Source organism: Populus trichocarpa, chromosome 12, assembly GCF_000002775.5.
Source record: "Populus trichocarpa isolate Nisqually-1 chromosome 12, P.trichocarpa_v4.1, whole genome shotgun sequence".
Lineage (NCBI taxonomy): Eukaryota > Viridiplantae > Streptophyta > Magnoliopsida > Malpighiales > Salicaceae > Populus > Populus trichocarpa.
Genome location: NC_037296.2, coordinates 6,222,258 through 6,237,785, shown reverse-complemented (window position 1 = coordinate 6,237,785; position 15,528 = coordinate 6,222,258). Strand labels below are relative to the sequence as shown.

Here is a 15,528-nt window from a genome sequence, read left to right as displayed (position 1 = left end):
ACAAAGAAAAAAAATAAAACAAAGTGCGAGGGGCCCACAAATAAATCAACGAAGGCCCCAAATATTTTTGGAATTTTATGTTATTGAAAAGGAGTTCGTTTGGTCAAATATCAAATTAGAATGGGCATAAAAATTATGGTCAAGACATAAGGGTGTGTTTTGCCAAGCACACCCTTAACAACACACAATTTGGGTCGGCTAGGCCTAAAGCCCAGACCCGACCCACTTTTTTTTTCTTTTTGGGCTGGATCTAGCCCAGTCATGCATAAAAGGTTCACGCATGCATGCAATAGTAACCAATTAATTATTTTAGCAAAGAAGGAAGGAAACTTACCTAGGCGTGCGGCCGCTGGAGGCGAAGTCGAGGGAGACTGGGCTAAAAAAAAGGGTTAGGGTATGAAAACAATTGGAGTTTAGGGTATAAAAACAATGGAATTTGAAATTAGTTTCTACATAGAAGTTATAGATAAAGTTGTTAACTTTACAACGAAACTAATTATGCATAATTTGGAGTTATAAATCTCTAGATATAGGCAAAAATTTAAGAATTAATGAATTGAAATTCATGCTAGACAATTTCGCCTAGTAACGATATTGAGTAAATTTAGGTACGTTAAGGTTGAATAAAATCTCCATTCTTTTAGTTTAAATGTAGTATGATTGTTAGAGTAGATAAGTTACGAATGAAACTATATTTTAGTAATTATAATTGTGAAATAAATGAGTGATGACTTCCTTGACTAAATAACCTAAATTGATTGGATTTGGTTAGTTCTATTTTCATAAAGAAAGCTATTTTGTTGTGGAACTTATTCAAATAATGAATATAAGAAGAAATTTGAATGTGTGTGTGTATTTGTGGAATGAGCATGCAGTGAGTAATAATATGAAATACCTATTGATATAGGAGAGGCTATAGGACCTGCGTTGCAGTAAGGAGGTATCACTCGAGCTATGATAACAGGTAGGTGTCATACACCTTGTCATTATCTTCCTTAGCTTATTATAGAAATACGTTGGAAATATTATTTTATATTGTACATAAATTTGTGGTTTATAGCAAATGAATTAGCTTCTCGGTGATGGAAACTAATGCCCGGTAAGGGGTGAAGAAATTAACTTTTCGATTATAGAAACTAATGCCCGATAAGGGGCGAAGGAATTAGCTTCCTGGTGACAAGACTAATGTCGGTAATGGACATAAGGGAATTAAAATTTTCCCTGTATTGAGACTAACATAGGAATTAGCTTCCTGGTAACGAGACTAATGTCGGTAATGGACATAAGGGAATTAAAATTTTCCCTGTATTGAGACTAACATCTAGCACTAAACAATGAAACTAGATTCTCAAAAATAGAAATGGGAATAACATCTAGATAAATGCGAAGAAAGGAATTACCCAGTATTGGGTATTACTTGGAAAGATTGAGTTTTAGAAAATAAATGTCAGGAGAAGAATGATTTATTAAGCTATTGATAAATAAAAAATCTCGATGTAGTGAAAGAATAATGCAGATTAATAAATGGATCACGTTGACAAATTATTGATCAATAATTAACAATAATGAGATGTAGTCTAAATGCAATATTATATTTTTTCTATTTGCTTAAATAATTTGCATATTATACAATTAATATATATTTATAAATTAATTACCGTTACCTCACAACAAAGATTAGAATGTTACTAGTTGCATGACCCGCACGATGCCGCGGGTCAATTTTTTTTTTCCATAAAAAATATCAAAAAAAGTTAAGATCTAAAAGTGTTAGGTCTTTCTACAAAACTATACCAAAGAGTCTTGGGTTTGGCTGCAACGCCTGATCCAAGAGTAATATTTATAATATTAATAATAACATTAAACTTGCATAACCCAAGTTTAAGTGGGTCTGGCTGCAATACCAAACTCAATAGCCTTGGATGTGGGTATGGCTGCAAGGTCGTGTTATAAAAGTGTGATAATTAAATAGATTAATTAAAAAGAAAAAAACAAAGAAAAAAAACCAACAAGAAGAAAAAAACGAAGAAAAAAAAACCAACAAGAAGAAAAAAAACTAATGAAGAAAAAGAAAAAAAATATGAATTAACTGGGTTAACCCTTTAAACCAGGTTAACCCGTCAAACCTTAGATTTGTGTCGTGAAAGTTTGATAACTAAATAGAAAAAAAAATTGACGGGTTAACCCATAATTAACTGGGCTAACCCGTCAAACCAGGTGAACCCGTCAAACCCGGGATCCGTGTCATGAATGTTTGATAACTAAATAGAAAAAAATTTAACATTAACAAACTAAATTAAATGAATAAATTAATTAAATAGGAAAAAAAACAAAAACAAACAAAATGCATCAGCCTTTTCACTGTGGACTACACTGTGAAGAAAAAGAAAAAAAATCTGAATTAACTAGGTTAACCCTTCAAACCAGGTTAACCTGTCAAACCTGGGATTCGCGTCATGAAAATTTGATAACTAAATAGAAAAAAAATATTGATGGGTTAACCCAGAATTAATTGAGTTAACCCATCAAACCCGGGATACGTGTCATGAAAGTCTGATAATTAAATAGAAAGAAATTTAACATTAATAAGCTAAACTAAACAAAAACAATTAATTAAAATGAAAAAAATAAAAAAAAAATTCCGGGTTAACTCGTCAAACCAAATTAACCCGTCAAACTCGGGATATGTGTCATGAAAGTCTGATAACTAAATAAAAAAAATTAACATTAACAAACTAAATTAAACAAAAAAAAATTCATTAAAAGAAAAAAAACAAAGAAAAAAGCAAAAAAAAAAAAAACCGAAAGGCATAAAAAATAAAAAAAAATGAAAAAAAAAACGGGAAAAAAAATGAAAAAAAAAGACAGCTCAGCCTTTAGATTGTAGACTGCACTGTGCAGTCCAAAACCAGGTCAACCTGTCAAACCCGGAATACGTGTCATGAAAGTCTGATAGTTAAATAGAAAGAAATTCAACATTAACAAACTAAACGAAAAAATTAATTAAAACGAAAAAAAAAAATTTCGAGTTGACTCGTCAAATCAGGTTAACCCGTTAAACCCGGGATCCGTGTCATGAGAGTTTTATAATTAAATAAAAAAAATTAACATTAACAAAAAAAATTAAACAAAAAAAATTCATTAAAAGAAAAAAAACAAAGAAAAAAGCAAAAAAAAAAAAACCCGAAAGACATTAAAAATGAAAAAAAATAGAAAAAAAACTAAAAACAAAAAAACTAAAGGTATAAGTGTAAAAAAATAAAAACAAAAAAAATTAAAAAAATAAGAAACTAAAAACATAGTGTTTTACTGTGGACTGCACTTTGCAGTCTACAATAAAACACTAATGAGTTGTATATGTTACAATATATATATATATATATATATATATATAACAATTTTTGATAATTTTATTTAAGAACTTGTATTAAATGTTCATTCGTATTGTGAAGAGTTCTATATTTAAATACCAATTATCCTCAAAATTATATAATTTTAAATGCGACTTGACTTAAATATATACCTTTAAATATAATATTAATTCTCTTTATTATGTTACAAATGATTGGTGCATGATTATACCCTTTTATTCTTTATGTTACGAAGTTTGAATGTGTGAATATATATATATATATATATATATATTTATTTATTTATATATATATATATAAATTTTTATGCGGTGCATGTCATGGGCTATGATTGAGTTTAATTTTAATCGACTATTTATAAAATGCAGTAGTTATGGTCGAGAGTTCATTCGAATGCTGGTGCAACCTGTAAGACAAATATGGAAAATGCTACCTCTATTCTTAGAGACTAAAAGACAGTTTGAAGAAATAAAAATATTAAATGTAAAAGTATTTTTGTTTTTGTATTTTAAAAGTGTTTTTGAAAAAATAAATTTTTTTTCCACTTTAAATTAATATTTTTTTTATATTTTTAAATCAATTTATTGAGTTAATATCAAAAATAATTTTAAAAAAATAATAATCATTATTAAACCCACTAGATTAAAAATATTGGCAGAGCATGGAACGGAAAGACTGCACACTCGGAGAGAATGGGAATGGGAATGATTGATTAGCTAGCACAGTGCTAATTAAATAGTGTCTTGGCCAGGTATTTCCATCCAGCCGAGCAGACACGTAACGCGCACATGGTTTCGGTGGTGGCAGCCGCGTTTCCATGAATCAACACCCTTATAAGTTTGTCCTGGTCAAAGTAAACCCTCTCAAAAATTCCACAACTTGTTAATAATTTGTTTTCTGTCACTGCACTCAAAGTCTTCCTTTTGCACTCTCATTATTAGTCGTCGTTGCCACCCACAAAATGTCAGAATCTCCGCAAGTCAACTGGTGCTTTGCACCTCTCCGCCACTCTCTGATTATTATTAGTCGTTTTCGAAAATGCTCCTGCTTGCTTCTACACTCTTAAGCTTTCTTTTTTCCAAGTTGCCCTCTAATTGTATGCGAAGACTTGGACACGGACGTAGCCTTTATAAAGCTCTCTCCTTAACTGCTAACCATCTTGCTATTATCAACATACCCCCTTCCTGCCTGCCTCTCCCTTTCTTTTTAGCAAGTAAAGAGAGCAGAGCAAATGGGACGTCCTGAAGCAGATTCTTCTTCGTATGAAACTGATCAGCCACAGGAACATTACGAGCAGACATCAGAAGCTACACAAACTCAAGATGATTTCTCTTCGCATGCATATGCAACTAACTATAATGATTCAACCCAACAAGATCACTACGGATCCCAGTATGAGGACACACCCGCAAATAACCCCCAGGATCAACAACCACCACCACCACCACCTCCTCAGCAGCAGCAGCAGCAGTACAACCCGCCACCAGCTAATCAGGGATATGGGGGTCAACCAGCCCAGCCCTCACAGTTCCCGCCCCAAGGCCCACAAACCAATCCGATGTACTCAAATGGTCCCACTCGGCCTGCACCATATCCACCACAAGGACCACAAACAAATCCAACTCAGCCCGCACCATACCCACCACAGGGCCAACAAACGTTTCAAACTCAGCCCGCACCATACCCACCTCAGAGCCCAATGAATCCTGCAGCATACCCACCGAAAAGTCCACAAACATTTCCAAATCAGCCTGCTCAGTTCCCACCACAACCCCCACAAACTAACCCAATGTATCCAAATGGGCCAAATCAGCCAGCAAGATTCCCTCAAGAAATGCCCCAGGCATTCCCACCACAGGCCTTTCAAAATGCTTACCAAGCCCCTCAGCCTCAGGTAGCTCAATTCCCTCCAAAAAGTCCGGCACCTGGAATTCCAATGCAAGTCATGAATCAACAACAGCAGGGATGGACAACTGGGATATTTGACTGCATGGATGATCCAACAAATGGTAACACATAAAAACCCTTAATTAACACCTCCGTTCCTCAGCACCCTTTTCTTTTGCTCTCTTCTCTTTGTTTTGTTTCTTTGTTATATAGGAGTAAAGTGTGGTTGATCCAACACCCTTTTTTCCCACACCTATCTCTTGTAATCGAGCAATAGAAGGAACTGATGTGTTTGCTGCTACCTTTCAGCTCTCATAACAGCTTTGTTTCCATGCGTGACATTCGGTCAGGTCGCAGAAATTGTTGACAATGGCCAGACGAGTAAGAAAAGAAACCTTAACCCTTTTTACATATATAAATCCAACTGATTATATATAAAAGTATAATAATGTTAATATTTTGTAGCATGCGGGACAAATGGAATGATCTATGGTATGGTGGCCTTCTGCATTGCCATGCCGTGCATAGTATCTTGCGGTTACCGCTCCAAGCTTAGAGCCAAGTACGGACTCATCGAGGACCCAGCACCGGACTGGCTCACTCACTGCCTTTTTGAATGGTGTGCTCTTTGTCAAGAATATAGAGAGCTTAATAACAGAGGCCTGGATCCTTCCATTGGTATTGCTTTTTATTCTTTTCCTTCCATATGTTTTTCCTTGTATATGATTCTCATGGATCTTAGTCCTCAAATCTTACATCTTCGCATTAATTCTAGATTTCCTTGAAGTCGTTTTCTTTCCCATCATATTATGAACCACTCCTCCAATCAACAGGATCTTGAATGACAAAGAATTATCCTTTGATTTGTTACTGTTGCTGTAGGATGGCAGGGAAATTTAGCGAGGCAGAATATGATGCAGGCTCAAGTTGGTATGGTGCCTCCAATGAACCAAAGAATGATGCCTTGATGCGCTAATGTTCATCACAAGGGACACGGATGTAATTTACGTTTGCCAATTCTTATATTTTCCATCTTTTTTTTTTTTTAATCTCAACCATGTTTTCTATGTAATGTTGAAAATTTAATTTGAGAAGTGTACTCATGCTTGTTGTAATCTTTCTTTTTTTAATGTAGTTTTCTTTCCCTTTCCTTTCATTTTTAATATTGGATTTATTAAAAACCGAGTTTCATAATTTATTTTAATTTATTTTCTTAGGATTGCTCTGCTTTGATAACTTGGTTACGTGTTTGGTGGGTTAATTCGAATTGATAAACTCGAGCCCGTTGAGTTTCCACCTCAAAGCTCTAATCTGTTTGCACTGTACCCATCCATAGCGAGAAATGAGTAAAAACATCAACAAATCAATTAAATCAAAAAAATAAAAAAAATAATTTAAAAAATTGAATCATGAAAGAAAAACCGATAAACCAATTAAAATATTTTAAAAAATATTTGGTTTGGTTCGGTTTCATAAGCTTGAAACCGGAAAACCTCAACCGAACTAAACCGGTTTAGTTAAAAAAAACCGAACCAAACCAAAACCAAAACCCATCAAAAAGTCTAAAAAGAGCCCAAAAAACAATATGCCTTTTGGTTTTTAATATAAAATAACTGAACCGAACCAAAATCAAACCGAACCAAACCGAAACCGGTTGGTTGAGTTTCGATTTTTTATATAAAATAATTGAACCGAACCGAACTGAAACCGATCAGTTGGAACCAGTTTCGGTTTTTTTTTTATATTTTATAAAATTTCAATTTTATTATTTTTATAAGTAAAGACCGGATTCAACCAAAAATAATCACCACTGCCCATCACAATTCCCTGACAAATCCCACAGGATTTTCATCCTAATACCCCCACCACAAGCCTTTCAAGATGCTTACCAAGCTCCTCAGTCAGTGCACTTCCGTCCAAGAAGTCATGTTAATGGAATTCCAATTCAAGTAATTAACTAACAACATGGGGCTCGGAGCTCTGGGATATTTGACTTCATGGAGGACCCAACAAACTGTAACACGTTAAGAATCTCTTATACTCCTGGAAACCTCAACTATCCCGATAATATCTGCTTTGATTCTTCTCTTGTAGTTTTCTTTACTGTTATTATGTACTCCGAAGGAAAAACAAAGAAGAAGAAATTTGGTGAAATCGCAGAAATTCTTGACAATGACCAAACATGTATATGAGCTTTCATTTTATTCTTTTGTTTTTGTTTTTTCTTTTTTATGGGAAGTGGATATTATTAATTTTAAAAATTATACATATTTCTCTCTCTAGTTCTCATGCTTTTAACAATGGAAAATCTACCATCTAGGTGGTGGTCTGGTGGTAAAAGCTTGGGACCAAGAGGTTTGCTCCCTCTGTGATCTCAGGTTCGAGCTCTGTGGTTGGCTCATATGATGACCACTGGAGGCTTACATGGTCGTTAACTTCAGGGCCCGTGGGATTAGTCGAGGTGAGCGCAAGCTGACCCGGACACCCACGTTAAACTAAAAAAAAAAAACAATGGAAAATCTAATGCCTCTTTCGGTCACTTTTGCCTACTCTCTCTCTCAATTATTTTACCATCTCTTCCTTTAATAGTAATTGATGCAGAGCACTAATAGTGTAAATGCTGCTATGTGGTCTTGCCTGCTTCCATCCTTTTTATTTTTATATTTTAAAAATATTTTAATTTTTTTCTTTAAATTAGGTTGGCCCTTGAACCTTTCTCTAGACTAATGTTTGGTAGTATGGTAGCGGTTGTTTTTCAAATAACTTTTCGTGCCGAAATACATGTCAATGATATTTTTTCATTTTTTAAAAAATTATTTTTGATATCAGCACATCAAAACGATCAAAAACATAGAAATTATATTAAATTTTAGCAAAACAAAAAAAATTGAATTTTTTAAAAATACAGTTTGCACCGTGTTTCCAAATGGTTTCTAAGCTAGGTTGCTTTCTCTTTTTCTTCTTCTTCTTCTTTTTTTTTTTTTTTTTTTTGTGTGTGTTTATTAATCTCATTCTCTAGGTTAGGTTGCTTTCTCTTAATCATAAATTCACGCTTCACGTGAGGGATGTTAGAATCCCACATTAAATAACACCATATTATTAAGTCCCTTGGAAATCCTCACTGCCATGAGAATGAGATTAATAAACACACAAAACAAAATGATGGTGGTAATATCTTGGCAATGTCTAGGAATTATTTAATTAATTTATTTCAGCATCTCAAGTCAGAAGATAATATTTCGGCAATGTCTAGGAATTATTTAATTAATTTATTTCAGCATCTCAAGTCAGAAGATAATAATTAATTAATTTATTTCAGCATCTCAAGTCAAAGAATTAGTTAAAATTTTGATTTATAAAACTTGTTCAAGAAATAGGCTTGCTGTAAGGAGAAGAAAGAAATAGGCATTGTTGACCCCAATTAAAAAGCAATTGATGGGAAGAAACAGTGGATGAAGATGATGATACCATGATAACAAGTTTAAAGAAAATTATAGAACACTGAGAAGACTTTATACACAGGCGTATAATTAGATAACAAAGAAAAATTGCAATGCGAGATGATATATAGATCAAAAGCCTCTATTTCTTCCCAATGATAAGAACTTGGGATCAAGACGGTTTGCTCCCTCTGTGGTCTCAGGTTCGAGCCTTGTGGTTGCTCATATGATGGCCACTGGAAGCTTACATGGTCGTTAACTTCAGGGCCCGTGGGATTAGTCGAGGTGCGCGCAAGCTGGCCCGGACACCCACATAAAACTAAACTAAAAAAAAAAGCCTCCATTTCTTGGCATAGATCATATGCGTCAGCTTCATTTGTTTATGGAGGTAAATTAATTCTTAAATCTCTCTTGGAATGTTTCTATATGCTGAAAAAGTTTTAGGATCGCATATGACTCGGTGAACTTGACTCACATGCTTATTTATGTTTTTTTTTTTTTTTTTCCAGACCATTTCAACAATCTTATATATATGGTATATGCCAGGATTCTTCCTTCAATTTTAAATAATGCTTTTATAAAATGTCTGCACGTCATCAGGATGGCTAGGATAATTTTATTATCATGCAAGAGAAGTTTCAAAAGATATGAGTTGACTTACATTTATTTACTTATATAGCACACATTTATTCTTAACGATGATGAAAGAAGAATGCACCTTGTATTTTAAACATCAACTCAACTAGACTATACTATACTATACTACAACTTTGTGGTATACTTGTAATTAATACCCTTAAAAATTGAATAGAAAATGACAACATTATCATTTAATTGAGTAATTAAAGGCGATTTGATATAGATGAAGAGGAACATCAAAGAGGAGATTTGATCTTGATCTAGGAACAAAATATTTGTTTTCTTTTATCAATTTAAGTTGCTTGTTCTCTATCCTTACTTTTTAATTAAGTTTTTGCAGCATGCATGTTAGGGTTATTGATAAATGTTTAGAATTTAGTTTTTTGATAAGCGTTATGGTTGAAATTTAGTACCTAGTTATAATATGTCATATGCTCTTCTATTTAATAGGTAATTTTTTTAAATTAAAGTTGTGGATGATTGGAATATGTTACTCGAATATGTGATTTTTTAGTTATAAGAATATAAATTTTTTGAAACTCACTCTTGGTTAATTAGAGAGTGAAAATCACCCTAAATGTTTTTATGGCTCCAAAAACTTGTTATTTCTGTTTAATATGTTACTAAAATTTTTTAATGTGTTTTTAATATTATTTAAGAAATTTTACAAATTTATGAAAAAAAATTTCTAATTATTGAAATTTAGTTGTTAATAACTAAAATTTGAAAAGTGAACAATTCTTAATAATTCTATTTGAAACATTTCAATATACTAACATAAATTGAATTTTTCTTCTAGAACTTGAATGCGTGGAAGATGTTTAATAAAGAGCTTGATTTTTATACAAATTAATCTATTTAATTGATAAATTATTTTCTAAAAACAGTCACGGTTAATAGTTTTTGACATCTCCATTTTAATTATTCTTAGAATACTAATTTACTTGAAATAAAAAAATTTCTTAGCCTTTTCTGATAAGATTTTGTAATGTTATTAGTTTTTTTTACCATAATTTGCATATGTTTTACACAATTATTTTTGGTACTTAATTATTAAAAATAGATATTTTATAAGTAAAACAAGGAGTTGTAATAACATGGTTATAGTGTTAGGTGATTCTTGGAGGGAATTTTAGAGTCATTTAAGCTAGTTATATATTTAAGTTTTGATTATATAAAAAAATCAGAAACAAGCTCATGTATTATATTAGATATTAGTGAGCATATAATTTATGGTGATTGTTATTGTTAGGAGTGCTTGATTGACTCTAAGGCTAATCTTGGACTTGCATATCTGGTAAGTAATTGATCATCTCTTTGATTAGTTATTTTGAGTTAGAAAATATATATTCATGCATTAAATAAGTTTTTTTTAATTAAAATATTTATTGTTTCATAAACTAGGTTGATCAGGCATGTTAAATGATTTATAAATAGTGTTAAGTGTTTTGTAAGAGTATGTTTAGGATTGCAAAAATGTTTTGAATATGTTTTGTTTTTATGAACTCATTTGTGGATTGAATATGAATATTAATTTGATTGACTATATTTTAGACCCGACCTTTGGGGGTTAAACATTGACACTTATAAACATGTCTGTTTAGAATTTGATCCCTAGTCATATGATAAAATATAATTAGTGATCTATGATGAATAAAGAAGTGATATTTTTGAGATTATAGTGAATTTTTTTTATTGCAATAGTAATTTTTGGTATTGAATTATTGGGGTTATGTTAAGTTCTGAGGACAAAACTTTTTAAAAAGTGGAGAGAATGTAATACTCTACAAAATTGAATAGGAAATGACAATATTATATTTTGATGAGTAATTATAGATGACAATGGTTGAGGGGAAATTAAGATATTTCACATAATCTAATATATATACACATACACACGGAAAAAAAAAGTATTAATAAATAAAATAATATAATTAATTAGGTTTTCTATTATGCCATTTTTATTAATTAAGGGTATTATAAGTACTAGTGAGTATATTAGTAAGTACATAATAATTCAAAGAATAAAAAGAAAATAAAACCCTAGAGTAACTAGCACTCTATTTTGTCTGTAAGACCCCGCACTTTCTCATCCATTTATACTTAAGTTCATTGATTGTGTGCGTTAAATAATAATAAAAAAGGATAATTTGTTTTTAATAATAATAATAATAATAAAGGTAATCTAAACTCACAATCTAACAATTTCATCATTTACTACAATGATAAAAAAAAAAATCCACACGTTTCTAATTACAACACTTACTAAATTACATACATATAAATTGTTCTTAAGATAGTCATTTAAAAATACAAGAATTCCTTCAACATGGAAATCTAGTTAGTTCGATGTCACTTTAAAAGAATTTAAGATCTTCAAGGAAAAATACATGTAACACATACTAGTATCTGTAAATTCACCACTGGAACCTCTATTAACTTAAACACAACAAATCAAATTATACACATGCATATCTATTGCCCGAAAACTTAAATCAACTATAGAAATAATCACTCCCTTGTGACCATTTCTCAAATACATTTCTTCCATACAACTTCATAATTTCTTTTAATAGTTATTTAAAATGTTATGTTCTTCTTCCTTCACCCCCATGAAATACTATCACAATCCTTATCATTTTAATTCAAATTCCTTTAATTATGGGCTTTATAGTTTGTTTTATTATACTAATGAATGACTATTTAATTTTAACAAGAAATTCATTAGTAATCGAACATATCAATAATTTTTTTATTTTGAAATTCTTAAAAATTAAATTAATTCCAAGGAATTATCACAATTTCGTTATCCAATAACCACATTCACGTTCTAAATAATCAATTTATATTTTTCTAACTTGACAGTCGGAGACGCATTTGTAGTTCTATATCAACTCCTGATTCACCCTTAATATCAATGGCTTAATATCTTTGATATCCAATGTTTTGAAATTTATTTTATGCTCACCTAGTGTTGTGGACTTAACTATGGATGTGATAATCGAATAATACTCATAGATCATACTCAGATTTAATTATGGATTCTTCAATCTATGTAATTCTCTCAACATTCATGAACAATTCGTTAACTTCAACAATCATGTTTATTCTTTTAAAAACATCTTAACTCAATTTCAACATTTAGGGACATATTTATAATCTTTTAAGATTATCAGTATCTTTACCAAAATTTCAGCAGGGTTTCTCCTTAAATGGATCATTCCTAAATTTTCTCAACCTATAAATCAAACAGACAACTCAACACACACACACACACACACACACACACAAAGATGTATATCTGATTCAATCATTCTGGATCTTATTCCAACATGGCTCCATGACAACCACACGACTACCTTATTAACACTCAACCATGATCAATCTTACAACATTCCATACCTTTTATGTTTGCTAAGTCATATTTTTCAAATTCAGACGTTTTTTTAATACCGAGTTAAAGTTGACGACGTAGAATTTCATTAAACCTTATACCAGAACATTCATTTTCTCTTTTATCTCTTCCATTTGGTTTTTATATGCTTTTCTTTATTTTTTATTTTTCCACTATTTTCATACTTTTATTTTCTAAACTAACACATGAATATTTTATTTCAAATTCTCAAAATTCAAAGTCATCTTTTTAACTCCAATACTTGATGTTCTCATTTAACATAATAGCTTTCTTATTAATTTCATAGATTTTATCCGGGGGTTTACATTATCAAACAATCAAAACCTATATCAACATAGAAAGGGAGAGGAAGATCAAGGATGAAATTTGATCTAGGGCCAAAATCTTTGTTTTCTTTTATCATTTTATGGAGTGTGTTCTCTATCCTTATCTGTTAATTGAGATTTTACATGCATATTAGGATTATTGAGAAAGGTTTAAGAATTAAGGTTTTTATAATATTTGATTTTTAATCACTTTTAAAGAGTTTATGTTATACTAATGGAGTCTTAGACTGATAGAAAACCATTTAAAATGATTTTATATGTTTTTGGTATATTAATTTAAAGTAAAAGTGAAATTAAGAAATTAAAAAAAAAGATAATAAGTTGGTAAATTTAGGCCACCAGAATTGGTTATAGTTGAAATTTAGTACCTAGTTATAGTATGTCATGAGTTCTTTAATTTAATTGGTCATTTGTCTAAATTGGAGTTGTAGATTAAGAATTATGATCATTGAAAACATGTCACTTCACTATATAATTTTTGAGTTATAAGAATATAAATTTTTTAAAGCTCACTCACGGTTAATTAGAGAATATAATTTTCCCCTAAGTTTCATGGCCTCAAATATTTGTTGTTTCTGTTTAATGTGTTGCCAAATAGTTTTAGTGTGTTTTAAATTTTCTTTAAGATTTTTTATGAATTTATGAAAAAATATTGCTAATTATTGAAATTTAGTTGGTAATAACTGAAACTTATTTTGGAGAGTGAACAACTTTTATAGTTCAATTTGAAACATCTTGATATACTAAATTAATTGATTTTTATGTAGAATTTGAATATGTGTAAAGTGTTTCATAAAGAACTTGGTTTTTATACAAATTAATCTATTTACTTGATAAATGATTTTCTAAAATAGTCATAGTGAATAGCTTTTGACACCTTCATTTTAATTATTCTTATAATACTGTTGTACTTTAAATAAAAATGTTTCTTGGCCTTTTCTTATCAGATTTTATAATGTTATTATTTTTTTTTACCATAACTTGCATATATTTTACATAATTATTTTGGTATTTAATTATTAAAAATAGATATTTTATAAGTAAAACAAGGAGTTGTAATAACATGGTTCTAGTGTTGGGTGATTCTTGGAGGGAATTTTAGGGTTATTTAAGATAGTGATATATTTAAATTTTGATTAAATTAGGAATTAGAAACAAACTCATGTATTGCATTGGATATTAATGAGCATATAATTTATGGTGATTGTTATTGTTAGGTTGTTAGGAGTGCTTGATTGTCTCTAAGGATAATTTTAGATTTGCGTATTAGATAAGTAATTGTTCATCTCTCTGGTTAGTTATTTTGAATTAAAGAATATATATCTATGCACTAAATGAGTTTTTTTTATTAAAATATTTATTATTTCATAAACTAGGTGGATCAGACATGATAAATGGTTTGTAAATAGTGTTAAATGGTTTTTGAGATTATGTGTATAATTGTAAAAGTGTTTTAAATATGATTTTGAATATGTTTTGTTTTTGTGAACTCATTCATAGATTGAATATGAATATGAATTTGATGGACTATACTTTGGACTTGACATTTGGGGTTAAACATTGACACTTATAAACATGTCTATTTAGAATTTGATGCCTAGTCATAAGATAAAATTATTAGGTTTCCCGAAACACACACACGCAATGGAAACAATAAATTCAAATTTTTTCCAGGAGTTCCAAGGATCCCGTTAGACAGATCTAGGGTTATTTAGGGTTTATGCGAAGATTACCTGAAGATCTGAACTTCTTTTCAACTTTGAATATATACTTTAAGGTTGGGTTGTCGCAAACCACAAGCTGTACAATTATCCGACCTCTAATAGTAATCCATTTAAACCACTGATGAGAAATCTTCTAAACCTTTTTAGGAGAGATGAATTGTTTTTTTTTTTTTTTTTTATCAAATGTAAGTATATATAAAGATAAAAAAGAAACAGAGCCGGGAAGCTAGTAAGTCACATATACAAACATGTAAAACCTAAGGGAACATCTTCCCAAGATAAGCAAATTAAGTTAACATATACAGATTACAATGCAAAGCTGGAGAGGGAAACAAGATCCCTTAACATAAAAATATAAACAAAATTGGTTAACTAAGGAACCTATAAGTAGAACAGGTGCTGAAGTTAACCAACAAAAAAGCCATGCAGCGCCAAAAAATCCAGCCACAACAGCATATCAACCACAACAGCATATCAAGAAGAAAAGAGAGGCCAGGCCATTCCGAACTCACCCACCAACAAAAACAAAAACCACAGATTCAGCACTGCATCCTAAGACCAAGCAGAAGCCAGCCAGGGGAGAGATGGATTGTTATACCTTAGAGTTCTAGCTCTTTTTTTTTTATTATTTTTGTGTTTTGGTATTGATATATTGTACTCTTCTCACTTTAAAACTCTTCTTGTGCTCGTCTCTAGGTTTGGACATTGTGTGAGGGTGGTTATCAT

The 15,528-nt window shown here is 30.9% G+C and overlaps 1 protein-coding gene across 1 annotated transcript; it reads left to right on the top strand.

The window, feature by feature from the left end:
- Window positions 1-4,314: 4,314 nt before the first annotated feature.
- LOC7487097 (uncharacterized) lies at window positions 4,315-6,439 on the top strand. Its single transcript, XM_002318533.4, has 4 exons — window positions 4,315-5,380; window positions 5,568-5,639; window positions 5,724-5,936; window positions 6,141-6,439. Exons 1-4 carry the CDS (start codon window positions 4,603-4,605, stop codon window positions 6,224-6,226), a joined length of 1,149 nt encoding a protein of 382 aa, XP_002318569.4. The 5' UTR covers window positions 4,315-4,602; the 3' UTR covers window positions 6,227-6,439.
- Window positions 6,440-15,528: the final 9,089 nt, after the last annotated feature.